Below are 14,651 nucleotides of genomic sequence, written 5' to 3'. Positions count from 1 at the left end.
TTTTATTACATCAAAATACTCTATGAAAACTTCCAAATTTGCCTTATGGATTTATTTGGAAGAGGGCTTCACTTATTTCATTTTGTAAACCCTTACTTTTCAATTTTCCCCAGAGTATGAAATACAATGTAAAACAATTGATGGCTGCAATTTAGAAATTTGGATTTATAAAGCTTTGTTCTTTTAGTTTTGTTTAGTTTTGATCATCTGTTATTTAAAAGTGCAGACGAGAGTGATGGATATTACATCTGCACAGCCTACCCACCTAAGGCATCACTCACCTCCAGCCTCCCACTTTCCCTACTCCCCCATCCTCAAAACAAAAAGACAAAAACCCAATCCCTTTGAAGTGTTACATTAACACCAAGAAACTGATTGGGTGCTAAAGTTATCTGTTTTTTCCTTTTAATGGGACAGTTTTTATATCTAATTTTAGTTGCTTCTGAGATTGCCTATTAAATATGTGTTAGTATATGTTAGCATTCTGAAAGTCGTCAGCACATATAATAGAATTACCAGTTGTTAGCTACTGGAATACTTACACAGATTTTTCAGCTGTACTTTAAGCTGAAGTGAAGAAGCCGGGATAGTGATTAACATGGATTTGGTATGTGTATACAAATATATAACAGGATCTGGCTGTTTTTCATCTTTTTGTTTAAGATAACATTCTCTTAACATTCTCATAACCATAAACAATTTGTTAATATGTCTGCTGCACCTTCATCCTTTGAAGTAAAGGTATATGAAAATAACTTCATAATGACACCGTTTGTATTATTAAGCAGGTGTTAGCGCCTTCACAAATTCTAATTAGATGTAAACAAAGAAGAAAACAGAGAGTTGATATCCTGTTAAGTAGCCTTTCTTGAGAAAGAGTAGGTTGGTGGGTTTGGGCTGACTGCCAGGAGGTATTGAGGGGAGGTATTGGGGGCGGAGAAATAAATATTTCACTGCAAACATTGCACTGTCAGTCTCTGGTAAGAACAACTTGTTTAACAGCACGATAATTTTTAGAAAGTTTACATCGCTTATTACTTCCTCCCCTTTTCAAACTGTGCAATCGTCTGCTTTGCTATGTTCAGAGTATTGAACGACGATGTTTACAGTCCAGCCGAGATACAACAACAAAATCCTCTCGCCTTTGGGAAAGCCTCTTCCTTGTTCACAGACAATCGCAGCGCAAATGATCAGTGTGAAACTGGAGAAAATGTTAGGGAGAGCGGCCAGGACCACGTCAAGCGACCCATGAACGCCTTCATTGTGTGGTCTCGTGAACGAAGACGAAAAGTGGCTCTAGAGAATCCCAAAATGCAAAACTCAGAGATCAGCAAGCAGCTGGGGTATGAGTGGAAAAGGCTTACAGATGCTGAAAAGCGACCATTCTTTGAGGAGGCACAGAGACTACTAGCCGTACACCGAGACAAATACCCGGGCTATAAATATCGACCTCGTCGGAAAAGGAAGAGGCAACAGAAATTGCTTCCTGCAGACTCTTCAAAACTATGCAAACAGATGCATATAGAGACATTGCAGCCCTTCACATACAGGGACGGTTGTGCCAATACCACAGGCTCACGAATGGAAAGTCAGTTAAGCCTCTCACAGTCTGTGACCATAACCAATTCATTCCTCCAAAATGAGCATCACAGCAGCTGGACAAACCTGGGCCACAATAGGGTAACATTAGCTACACAGATTTCCGCGGACTTTCCCTTTTATCAAAGTTTACAGCCTGGACTTTCTTGCGCTTATTTTCAATATTGACTTCCTTACTTTCGCTAACAAAGGTGCTCTTTATCTCAATTTTACTACAATTTCACCTGTGACTTAATTTTAAAAGAAGCCAAATAAGTACATTTAACGTGTAAATAATTAGAACTTTCCAATAATTAGAAATTTCCTCTGTTTATCAGTTCTTTCTGTAAGATTACTTTTTTGTAAGAAATTATCTTAACAGCACCAACACTGCTTGAGTTTGAAAGTCATCTGTTTTTCCTAGTAATGGCACAATTTATATATTTCTAATTTTAATTGTTCCAGAGATTGGCCATTAGTTAGATGGTAGCATATACTAATAATCTGGAAATAGTCACTATAGACAATATAACTTTTACTTTTTATTTTAAATACTGTAACTCCAAACTATAGTGCTTTCAGAAACACTCACAAATTCATGGTATAATGGAAAGACATCCTACTTGGATGGAAAGCTCCCTACTGTCTAAAGCACTTTCTGGTGCAAGGTCTGTTCTTTGGCCTTTCTAGCTACTTTCCTCCTCTTTGTAAGCTGCAGGTAATTAGTGAGTATATATGCATATTCTATCTTCTTTCACAGTTTATAGCCTTTCCTTCCCACTGTGGAAAAGCCAGTTTTGCTGTCATTTGCAACTCAGTTTCTTCAGTCATATGAAATTGTAAGCTTTGACCTGTTTTGAGGGGATTATAACATCTATCCAGTATTTAATTAGCTCCTGTGAGACCTAAGTTTTCATCTCTTTTCTGAAAAGTTTCTTTTAAACAGTGGCAAAGCACTTGCTTCCATTTTCACTTAATTTTTGCATTCTTGGAACAACAAAGTTAAGTGATATCATGTCAACAATATAAATTATTCAGATTATGTGGCATGGGGTATGGGATGAGCAAGATCCTGTCTGGTTAATCTGATAAGACGTCAGTGAAAATGTAAATCAAAAGTGTTTAAAAAATTGCAAACAGGCTAAAGTAGAAAAACAGGCAGCTTCCAAAGAAAGAATCACTTTTTTGAAATGACAATAAGTCCATGGTCAAACTGTATGATATGATATGACATGAGTCATACATCAAAGTTAACTTTCCAATACTTACATTCCAAACTCTTAAAAAACAGTACCTCAAATAATAAAACTCAAAACCCCAAAACAATATGTAGTGAAATGTGAAGTTTTTGAAAGACAGTTCAGGGATAAAAGGGAGACAACATCACAGACTGATTTGTTCCGGGAACAATATTGTTTAATCAGAGTTCATGCACTCAAAATGGTAATTATGTGCTACAATAACATTTTAAACAGCTACCTAAAATTGTATTTCAATGTATTTTATATTTTTTCATTTATATGTATTGGTGTTTATTATTTAAAATCTTTCTTTTCACATGTTCATAAATGAACTGTACTCTAACTTTTGTTAAAATAGGTATGCTTTCCCTTTCTTGAACTTCAAATAAAGGAAAACATAAAATACTGTGTTTAGTTTCTTTTGCTTCAAATAATATCAGTGACATTGAGTTTGTTTTGGAAATTACTATGCACACTTCTTCCTATATATTATAGATGTGTGACTGTGTTGCAGTCCATTCTGACTCCAGGTTGGAAACTGTTTCTTTGGCTTGCTTTTATTATTATAATCATTCTCAATTGCTTGCCTGGAGGACCCTGCCCCTTCGCTTGACTATAAACTAAAGTTCCTTTGTTCTGCTCAAAGATAGTTTGTCTCTGTTCACCTGTGAATAGAAGAGATTAACACACCACTTCTGAAGCCTGGGCATTACCTTGAAGAGGTTTTACAAGACTGAAGACCCTTTTACTTTATTTCCCTCCACCTCTCTATTTTGGCTTTTGACTTGAGTTTCTCATTCTTCTTTCTCTCTGATCTAAAAAGAACCTGGCATCCAGACCCCAATAAGATAATTATTTTGAGGTACAAGCCTGCCTCTTCTCAGTCTGCCAGTTGTTTGATTAAAGTCTCCTTTTGTATCAACAGCTTATCTCTTGGATTCATTGACCTGTCATGAGGTGACCAGAGTGAACTCAGCAACAATTGGACATTTTCTCGTTTTAAGTATGATGAGTAGTGATGTCCTTTGAACACTTGTATACCTGTCTGTGGTAGGTACATTTGCATACATTTCTCCTGAATATATGTCTAGGGAAGAAATGAATGGTTTTGTATATTTTTAGCAAGCTTTTCTTTCTTTCTTTTTTTTTTTTTTTTGCAAGCTTTGATAAATATTCTTGTATTTTCTATTGGATATTAGCCATATTTTAAAATGTGCCAATTAAAAAAAAATCACTGGTATGAACTAATAGCATGAATTCCAGATGTAATTGGATATGACTCATTTTGAAGAAGGAATTCATAGGGCCTGGACTCTATCTTAGGCCTGTTCATGCTGATCATGCTTGGCCACCTCTTCAATAGACTCTGAACTCTGTGCTTAGTGCCTATGGAAACTACAACAGAAGGATAAGACCCCCTCTAGATAGGGGGATCTTGAAAATCATATCCAGGTTACTCATTGCCTAAGGGAAAACATACTCTAATCACCCCTGCCTCCAGACAGGTCATATATATATATATATATATATATATATATATATATATATTTTTTTTTTTTTCCTGTATCTATCAGAATGTAACCACAGGCTTGTTGATTATTAACTGTTTGGGCACATAACACATAAATGATGGGGTTATTGTGATTGTATTTACCCTTTGTTTATATAAGTCTCAAGGAATTTCGGGTGGTGAGTTCAGACACATACACATGGGGTATAAAAGATTTTCGCAAATGCTGGTCAGGGTCCTTGGCTAAGAGGAGACTCTGCCTTGGGTCCACCGGTGTAATAAACTGCACTCCACTATCTGCATTGTCCTTCTGAGTGAGTTTGTTTCCTGGAACACTTTTTCTGCCATTTATCAGGGCTGACATTGATGGATTTGCTTTGTCACTCAATATGTTTACCTTTAATCAGCAGTAATAATGATAATAAATTAAAATAATAATAATAATAATAAAAAAACACAAAGCAGAAAAGTAAATCCTCATTGGGATGCTGGGAAGACTATGTAAGTTAAGGTGTATAATGAACAATGAGCAAAAATATATAAAGCATTAAAAATAAAAGTCAGCTTTAGTAAGAAATACACTAACTAGTATGGATGATAACAAGAACAAAATAACAATGACAAAGACTACCTGCTAGGATATTGTGAAATGAACAAATGAAGGTACATATTCTGGAAGTGAAAGTACACAAATACTTGGAACAGAGATAAGCACTGGTAATTAACAACCGTTGACTAAAAAATGATGTACAACTTGAGAGTTGTGAATTAAGTTTTACTGGGGGCAAAATGAGGTCTGCAGCACAGGAGGCAGTATTTCAGATAGCTCTGAGGGACTACTCCAAAGTGGCAGTGGGGGAAAGTCAATATATAAGGTTTTGTTGAAGGAGGAGTTCGATACCATGAAGTGCTCATTTTACAAAAGGTTTTTTGTTAGTCATGAGAATCTGATGTCACCATAAGGGGATTTAGTGCTTACTATATATGAGGAGTATATAGTACTCAATCCTTGAGATTGAGATCATAAAGGATTGAGATCATAAAATGTGTTCCAAAAACACCCAACTATCTAAAGTCCTGTCCCACTAGATTCTCTGGGACACAGAGTGCCTCACGCTGAACTCCCTCAGGATTGTTGAAGGTCAACAGCTATAGCAGCATGAAGTTCAATCTCTATAGAGGTAGATGGGAAACACCTTTGTTGTTCAGTTGTTCACAAAGCTCTTGGTAGGTGCCAATTAGTAGTTGACACAACTAATTAACAGAGAAAGCAATGGCAACCCACTCCAGTACTCTTGCCTGAAAAATCCCATGGATGGAGGAGCCTGGTAAGCTGCAGTCTATAAGGTGGCGAAGAGTCGGACAGTACTGAACGATTTCACTTTCACTTTTCACTTTCGTGCATTGGAGAAGGAAATGTCAACCCACTCCAGTGTTCTTGCCTGGAGAATACCAGGGATGGATGGCAGAGCCTGGTGGGCTGCCATCTATGGGGTCGCACAGAGTCGAACACGACTGAAGCAACTTAGCAGCAGCAGCAGCAACTAATTAAAATAATAACAAATAACAGTGACAACCTACCTCAGTTGGATGCAGAGAGGACAAAATTACTTAAAGGTGTATAAGAATTCAAGGATTTTTTGTATTTAAAGTACTTAGTACAGATGTAGGCACTGGTGAAGAAATGAATAGTTAAAATAATTTGAAAAATAAAGAGAAAAACAAACAAAAAAAAACCCCTGTTCTACTTCATTGAGATGATGTGAAGACTGAAGAAACTATGATGCATACAGATTTAATGATTATTTAATTTACTCAGAGGTTTACATTATTAAAGTACTATTAATAGCAATAATGATAAAGATGGTAACAATGGTAATGATATTACAACAATAAAACCACCTCATTGGAATATTATGAGACTAAATAGATAAACATATGTAAGGCTTAAGGAATAAATATACAAGGTTCTTACAGTAAAAGATAACATTGGTAAATAAGTAATTAATAATAATTACAAATATTAATCATGATAATAAATAACAACAAAATGTACTTCAGTGGGACTCTGTGAAGACTAAATATCAAAATATTTAGGATTCAAAGAGTAAATGTATATAATGTACTAAAAATGGAGGTTTGGTTTATTGAAGTGCTAGCTAATAGTAATAATTGAAAGCAACAATGATATCATTGATATGCTGTGAAGACTGAATAATTTCAGGTGGGCAGAGTGCAAGGAGTGCAATGTACTGAGAACTGGTGTAAACTCAATGTACTGAGAATTGATGTCAGCATTAATAGAGCACAAATCAATAATAACAATACCAATAGTAATAATAGTACAAATACAACAATGATGGATACTTAACTAGGATGCTATGAACACTAAAGAAATTAAGACTTAGAAGATCTGATGAGAAAATGTATCTAAGTACTAAGAAGAGTAAAATGTAAGTAGTAATAATAATAATTATGAGGATGATGATAAGTAGGAAAAAACCTACTTCAGGGATTCTGTGAAGACTATGTGAAGGTATAGGATTCAAGAAATAAGTGTTTGAAATATTTGGAATACAGGCAGGAGTTAGTAAAACACTAACTAAAAACACCACCAACAACATGAATAATAATAAATAATAAAAATGAAACATATCATTAGGATGCTATGGAAGTTTTTTTAACTAGGTGTAGTATATAGAGGCTGAATCAGTAAATGCATAAAAAGTACTTAGAAAAGAGGATTGGAGACAAGATGGCAGAACACTTGTCTAAACAGTGAAAGAACACTGAAGGAACACTGAAAGATGAACTCCCCAAGTTGGTAGGTGAACAATATGCTACTGGAGAAGAGTGGAGAAAGAGCTCCAGAATGAAGCCTCCAGCCTCATTGAAGAGCTTCAGTGAAGAAGCGGCTGAGCCAAAGCAAAACAACTCCAATGGTGTAAAGAACAATATTTCATAGGAACCTGGAATGTTAAGTCCAGAAATCAAGATGTTGGGGAGGCTGGGAGGAGGGCAAGAGGGATTCCATCTTGAAGACTGACCGTCATCTTAAGGCAGGATGGGAACTGGGCCTGAACCCTGTTAACTATCATCAGAGAAAAGTCAGGAAAACTTATCCTCACTGATGGCAAACAAAGACTGGAAGAAAAGGTCAGATTGTGTTAATTATATTAATGATAGTGCCTGAACCTTCATGTTACAGTTGTTAATTCTTCCTCACCTGCATACTGTAAAGCAAATTACTAACGTGTAACCGGTCATGTAGCGGAGGGTATAGAACTAAGTCCTCTGAAATCATCTGGGTCCTTGTTGGGAACTGATTCCCCTTGGGCCTGCTAGTGTAATAAACTGTACTCCACTGTATTGAGTGTCCTCCAAGGATTGTTTTGCAACTCTGGATTCTACAAAATTTCTAGTGTGTTGGCTGGGAAACCCTCACAGAGGCTGTCACATTGAGACTCCATTTGAGGCTTTCACTGGGATAAGAGCCTCTGGGAGGAGAAGGTACCTCCTTTCTTGGATTGGCTCTTGTTTTATTGACTCATCTTTCTAGGTGGACTTCACAAGAGTGTGGATGACAGAGAGAGGCACACAGGTAGGTCCCATTGTAATAGTGGAAGGGGCCTGATCAACTCACTGGGGCTGGATGAACCTGTGGTGACTGTGTCCTTGTAGGCTCAGTGGGGAATTGTTTACTGAAATAAGTAAAACCCTGTTAGCTGAGTCTGTGCCAATTGTTTGTCAATGTATTTACTGGTTTCCAAGGAATTGTCCCATTTGTGCAACACCTCCCATTCTCCTTAGGTATTCAGGGACCTCCTGAATGTTGTTTAGGATCAGACTGGGAACTGTGGCTCTGGGTTCATATTCATCTGCAGTGGCCCATGATAAGACAGACTGGGATCTCGCCAGGATCACACTTATGCAAGGAGCAGTACATGAAAGCCTTAATAGATTGCATTTGGATGACTGCTGACAGAGAAACATGAGAGGTATTACCATGGAAAAACTCTGGTCATAGCTGAGGTACAGTGGCAGTTATACTTCTTTGAGTGGAGACATCAGCCATGGCTGTGGTACAAGATCCTAGCAAAGGAGTGATGAAATAAAAGCTGGACTTGCTCTAAGTAATAGAAGGAAAGTAAAAAGTAGAAAGAGTAGCAGAGAATCCACACCAACCTTACCTGAATGAATAATTTAAAAAATTCAATAGGGTTTTGGAAGAAACTATAATATAAAGTTAACCCCAGACAAGCTCAGAACATTTTGTGAGCTAGACTGGCCATCCTTTGGGATAGCATGGCTCTCAGAGGAACCATAGAATTGGACAAAGTTTGAACTGTGTACTCTATGGTAACTGAACAGCCAGGACACCCAGACCATTTCCTATACTCATGGCTACTAATTGCACAAAATCCACCTCCTTGGGCCCAGGTATGTTATCTTAGAAAAGGAGAGAGCAAGATTTTGCTGGTGAAGGCAAAATCCAAGGGAGAAAAATTAAAGGAAATATATTATGATCTGGAGGAGGAGGAACTCCCACCCTCCCCATCCACACTGGAGAACATGAAGGGGATCCCCAGAACAAGAGTAAGGGACAAGAGAGGAGGAATTCCTCCTCTGCCTCCCCCAGTGGAGGAGGTTTCCTCTCCCTCCTAGTGTACCACGAAGTGTGACAGGAGCTACTGTGCCAACATTATACCCAACCCTCCCCAGTTTAGAAGAGGAGAGAAAGGGAGAGTCAAGTGTTCAGAGGCAGCTTAGGTCTACAAAGGAACATCAAGAGAGAGAAGTTTTGCAAATATCTCTTAGGGAGGTCCAAGCAGTATCACAGGTGGGGCCAGATAGGCAAATCCATCCTAGCCACACTGCTCTTTTCTGTCAGCTATTGTTTACCACAGATCTCTTGAACTGGCAAAGGTGTACCCTTCCCTATTCTAAGAAGCCACAGGGTATGATTCATCTAACAGAGATTATTTTCAGGACCCACTGACCAGTGTGGATGACATAGCCCAATTTCTCCTAACCCTTTTCAGTGCAGAAGAAAGATGCCAGGTCCTCACAGAAGCATGTAAGTTGCTTCACTGGTAAAATTGCCAGCAGGAACAGAGATTTTCCTCATGTCTGTGGTGATACCAAGGGATGATGAATGGAAGCTCTATCAGTCATCTGGAGGGCCACAGACACTGGAACCCCTAACAAAGATGTTTCCTGAAGTATGGGTTGAAAGTAACCCCCTGGACTTGTGGAAAACCACCCTCTGGTGATAGTAGAGCTAAAGGTGGGAGTCTAGCCCATAAGGGAAAAAAAAAACAAAAACAAAACAAAACAAAACAAAACCAATATCCTACACTGCTGGATGCCAGGGAGGGAATCAAGCTCCACATTGATAGGCTGAAGGACACAGGTATAGTGATGGAATGTCAACCACAATGAAACACCCTTTTCCTCCCAAAGAAGGACAGGGAAAAGATTATTGGTTAGCTCAGGATTTGAGACCCTAGGATGGGGCAGAAGACGCAGCTGACTTGGACTCGGCTATCACAAGGATTCAAAAAATTGCCTTACAATATCTGGGGAGGCCCTGGCAACAGATCTCCTCTTCTTCCCATCAGATGCTACTGTCATATCCTACAATATGTGGATGACCTACTCCTGATGGCAAAGACTCATTCTCAATGCTGGAAAGTGTCAGGACCAGACCAACAATGAACTGACCTGACAGAATGGTGGCACAGAAGAATAAAGAAAATGATGACTTAGAAATAAAGTGGGGATCAGGGGGCTGATGCTATTTGCAGGCAAAAGCCCAGATCCTAATCCTTGCATTCCTTTTATTGTTAACTTCTATTTCCATATTTGTGCTCTAGAGATATCTGTTCTTTACAATCTCAGATCGAGGATAACAGTATACAATGCACACTCTTGTCTGGTGAACTAAGAGGCAAAGCAAGAAGTCACCCAGGACAATACAGCAACCAAACTGATGGTGACATCTGTGGTGTCTAGCCTACTAACTGCCCAAGTGACCCCAGTTTTTGACAAGGAAGAAATCAGCTGGGCACAAACTGAGTGAGGAACACGGTGGGAGGATGAATGGTGGAAACTCTCAGATGGGAGAATTTTCATCCCCTCTAGGCTGGCATTTCAACTGGTTATGGATTTCCATCAATCCACCCATTTAGGTAAAATAAGACTTGCGATAATGTCTAACAGCCTTGTCTGCAGATGCAAGCTGCCAATGTTTAACCTGTTCTAAAAAATTGCCTGGTTCCCAAGGAGACAGAACCTCCTGGAATACAATTTAAGAGGACAGCTCTATTTGAACATCTTGAGGTGGACTTCACTGACATTAAGCCATGCTAAGGATACAAATATTTGCTGGTGATGGTATGTACTTTTCCAGGATGGGTGGAAGCTTATCGCACCAAGACTGAGAAAACAATGAAAGTGGCCCAGTGTATGTTGAGAGATATTATTTCTGGTTTCAGTTCACTGTGAATATAGAATCAGATAATGAGCCTGCATTTGAGGTTGAGTTACTTCAACTGGCTTGCAAAACAGTAAATATTAAATGGAAACACCTACAATGTATAGACCACAAAGCTCAGGAATGGTTGAGAAAATGAACTGGGACATCAAGGTGACTTTGGCAAAATGGGTGCAAGAAACTGGCCCACCCCTCCAGATGTACATGCTACCATTAGCTGCCATTAGTGTTAATGAGGATCAGAATGACACCCCCAACAAACCCCCCCCCCCCACACACACACACAATGGTCTCATGGGTATTCCCTATATGAGATAATGTTAGGGAGGTCTCCCCCCCCTTATTCAGAATTAAAGGGAAATTTATCATAAAGAGGAAGGATGGAGCTGTTGTGGCAACAGAAACAGTTAGGGAAGCTGATCTAAGACATCAACACCTATGTTTAGAAGAGAATTCCATTTTCTCTAGGCACTACTGTACACACATACTCGTCAGGAGATTAAGTATGTGTAAAGAATTGGAAGCAGCAGATATTGTCCCTCACCTGGAAAGGGTCACACACAATTGTACTAACCACTCCCACTGCAGTTAAAGTATCAGGTATCACTCCCTGGATTCACCACACTCAGCTCAAGGCAGCAGTGGAGGAAAAGGGACAAAAACCCACACTAAGCAGGAGGAATCATAGAAGACTGTACTCATCTTCCATTCACAACCACAGATCCAGGATGGAGCCACTACTGATGATTCTGCTATTCATAATCAGCATGACCACCCTACTGGGACTACAAATAATAGTCCCAGGATAATGTGTACCTGTCCTGGGCCCCCTTGTATGTGAACTTAACTGTTGGGTTTGTGGAGCCATACTTTTGTTGATGATGGATGGACTTCCTGGGGGGGTGTCTCTCTTGCACAGAGAGGTCTGCTAATTCTTGAGACAACAGCGAGAAATGTTTATTTCTTTGGTAAGTCACAACCTGTTAATTCTTTCTTGGTGTAATCTGAGCTCTAACCAAATTGATCAAGGACATGGGTTGACATTTGAGATAAAAGATATGTCTAATGACAATCCTCCTTTTTGGTCATTGACATTTTCTTGAATCAAAGGTGATTGGTGGAAAAAAAAAAAAACAACTTTTTTTGACTATTTTCTTAATCATTGTATTATTAATTTTTAGTTCTTGTATTATCCAATGTATAACTCAATGTGTAACCTCTAGACTGACAGCCTTGCTGCAGCTACATAGCCCCGATGTACAACACTTATCTATGACTGATGCACAACATTAGTTACAAATAAGATGAGCATCAAGGGGTGGGGGTGGGGGTGTTGGGGCCTCTCAGAGGAGGACAAGAGGGACTCCATCTTGAAGACTGTCAGCCATCTTAAGGCAGGATGTGAACTGGGCCTGAACCCAGTTAACCATTATTAAAGAAAAACCAGGAAACCCTCTCCTCACATATAGCAAATAAAGATTGGAAGTAAAGGTCTGGTCATCTCAGTTAGATTAACGTTAGCCCAGACACTTACATATTGTGTTTGTTAATTCTGTCACACTTGTGTGTTGTACAACCAATTACTAACATGTAACCAGTCTTTTAGAAGAGGGTATAAAACTGGGTCCTCTGAACTCATTGGGCTTTTTGTTGGGAACCGATTACCCTTGGATGCATTAGTGTAATAAACTGTACTTCACTATTTTGAATGCCCTCCGAGGAGTATTTTGAGACTCTGGATTCTAAAACAAAGGTAAATTAGAAGTGGTCAAACAGGAGATGGCAAGTGTGAACACTGACATTTTAGGAATCAGTGAACTAAAATGGACAGGAACAGGTAAATGTCATTCAGATGACCATCATATCCACAGTCAAAGATGGAGAGACTATATAGTCAGCAAAAACAAGACAAGAAGCTGACTGTGGCTCAGATTATGAATTCCTAATTTCAAAATCAGACTTCGATTGAAGAAAGTAGGGAAAATCACTAGACCATTCAGTTCAGTTCAGTACAATTCAGTTACTCAGTTGTGTCCAACTCTGCTTCCCATGAACTGCACCATTCCAGGCCTCCCTGTCCATCAACTCCCAGAGTTCACCCAAACCCATGTCCCTTGAGTCACTGATCAAATCATCTCATCCTCTGTCATCCCCTTCTCCCCCTGCCCTCAATCTTTCCCAGTACCAGGGTCTTTTCAAATGAGTCAGCTCTTCGCATCAGGTGGTGAAAGCACTGGAGTTTCAGTTTCAGCATCAGCCCTCCCTGTGAGCACCCAGGACTGACCTCCTTTAGGATGGGCTAGTTGGATCTCCTTGCAGTCCAAGGGACTCTAAAGAGTCTTCTCCAACACCACAGTTCAAAAGCACCAATTCTTCTGTGCTACGTTTTCTCTATAGTCCAACTCTCACATCCATACATGACCACTGGAAAAACAATAATCTTGACTAGATGGACCTGTGTTGACAAAGTAATGTCTCTGCTTCTCAATATTCTGTCTAGGTTGGTCAAAACCTCCATTTCAAGGAGCAAGTGTCTTCCAATTTCATGGTTGCAATCACCATCTGCAGTGATTTTGGAGCCCAGAAAAATAAAGTCAGTCACTGTTTCCCCATGTATTTGCCATGAAGTGATGGGACCAGATGCCATGATCTGAATTTTCTCAATGCTGAGCTTTAAACCAACCTTTTCACACTCCTCTTTCACTTTTATCACGAGGCTCTTTAGTTCTTCTTCACTTTCTGCTACATTGTCACCCTGCTTATTTAACTTATATGCAGACCATTCAGGTTTGACTTAAATACAAGCCTTTACTGTATAGACTGGAAGTGACAAATAGATTCAAGGGACTAGATCTGATAGAGTACCTGAAGAAATATGGGTTGATGTCATAACATAGTACAGGAGACAGTGATCAAAACCATCACCAAGAAGAAGAAAGACAAAATGGTTGTCTAAGAAGGCGTTAAAAATAGCTGAGAGAATAGATGCTAAAAGCAAAGGAGAAAAGGAAAGCTGTAGCTATCTGAATGCAGAGTTCCAAAGAATTGCAAGGAGAGATAAGAAAGCTTTCCTAAGCAATCAGTGTAAAGAAATAAAGGACAACAAAATAAAGGGAAAGATTCTCTAATCTTCAAGAGATTTTCTTCAAGAAAATCAGAGATACAAAGGGAAGCATTCATGCAAAAATGGACACAATAAAGGACAGAAAGGATATGTACCTAACAGAAGCAGAAGATATTAAGAAAATGTGGCAGGAATACACCAAAGAACTATGCAAAAAACTTCCATGACACAGGTAACAATGATGATATGATCACTCACCTAAAACCAGACATCCTGGAATGCCAAGTAAAGTGGTTCTTAGGAAGCATAATAATGAACAAAGCTAGTGGAGGTGATGGAATTACAGTTGAGGTAGTTAAAATCCTAAATGATGATGTTATGAAAGTGTTACACTCACTATGCCAGAAAATTTGGAAAACTAAACAGTGGCCATAGGACTGAAAACATATCAGTTTTCATTGCAATCTCAAAGAAAGGCAATGCCAAAGAATGTTCAAACTACAGCACAATTGCATTCATCTTACAGACTTGCAAAATAATGCTCAAAATTCTCCAAGCTAGGTTTCCATAGTACATGAACCAAGAACTTTCAGATGTTCGAGCTATATTTAGAAAAGGCAGAGAAACCATAGATCAAGTTGCCAGCATCTGCTGAATAATAGAAAAAGGAAGAGAATTCCAGAAAACCATCTTCTTCTGCTTCATTGACTAGGCAAATGCCTTTGACTGTGTGTATTGAAACAAACTGTGGGAAATTCTTAA

General features: G+C 38.9%; 1 protein-coding gene across 1 annotated transcript; it reads left to right on the top strand.

Annotated features, from left to right (window-relative positions):
- Positions 1-1,077: 1,077 nt before the first annotated feature.
- On the top strand, positions 1,078-1,767 carry LOC133052134 (sex-determining region Y protein). Its single transcript, XM_061136902.1, has one exon. It carries the CDS (start codon positions 1,078-1,080, stop codon positions 1,765-1,767), a length of 690 nt encoding a protein of 229 aa, XP_060992885.1.
- The last annotated feature ends 12,884 nt before the right edge of the window (positions 1,768-14,651 follow it).

This window comes from Dama dama, chromosome X (assembly GCF_033118175.1).
Source record: "Dama dama isolate Ldn47 chromosome X, ASM3311817v1, whole genome shotgun sequence".
Taxonomy (NCBI): domain Eukaryota; kingdom Metazoa; phylum Chordata; class Mammalia; order Artiodactyla; family Cervidae; genus Dama; species Dama dama.
The sequence above is the reverse complement of the archived record's forward strand: the minus strand, read 5'-3'. Positions and strand labels throughout refer to the sequence as shown.

Excerpts from the sequence above, each read along its gene's own strand:
- LOC133052134 (XM_061136902.1), top strand. The coding sequence starts at position 1,078 with ATGTTCAGAGTATTGAACGACGATGTTTACAGTCCAGCCGAGATACAA.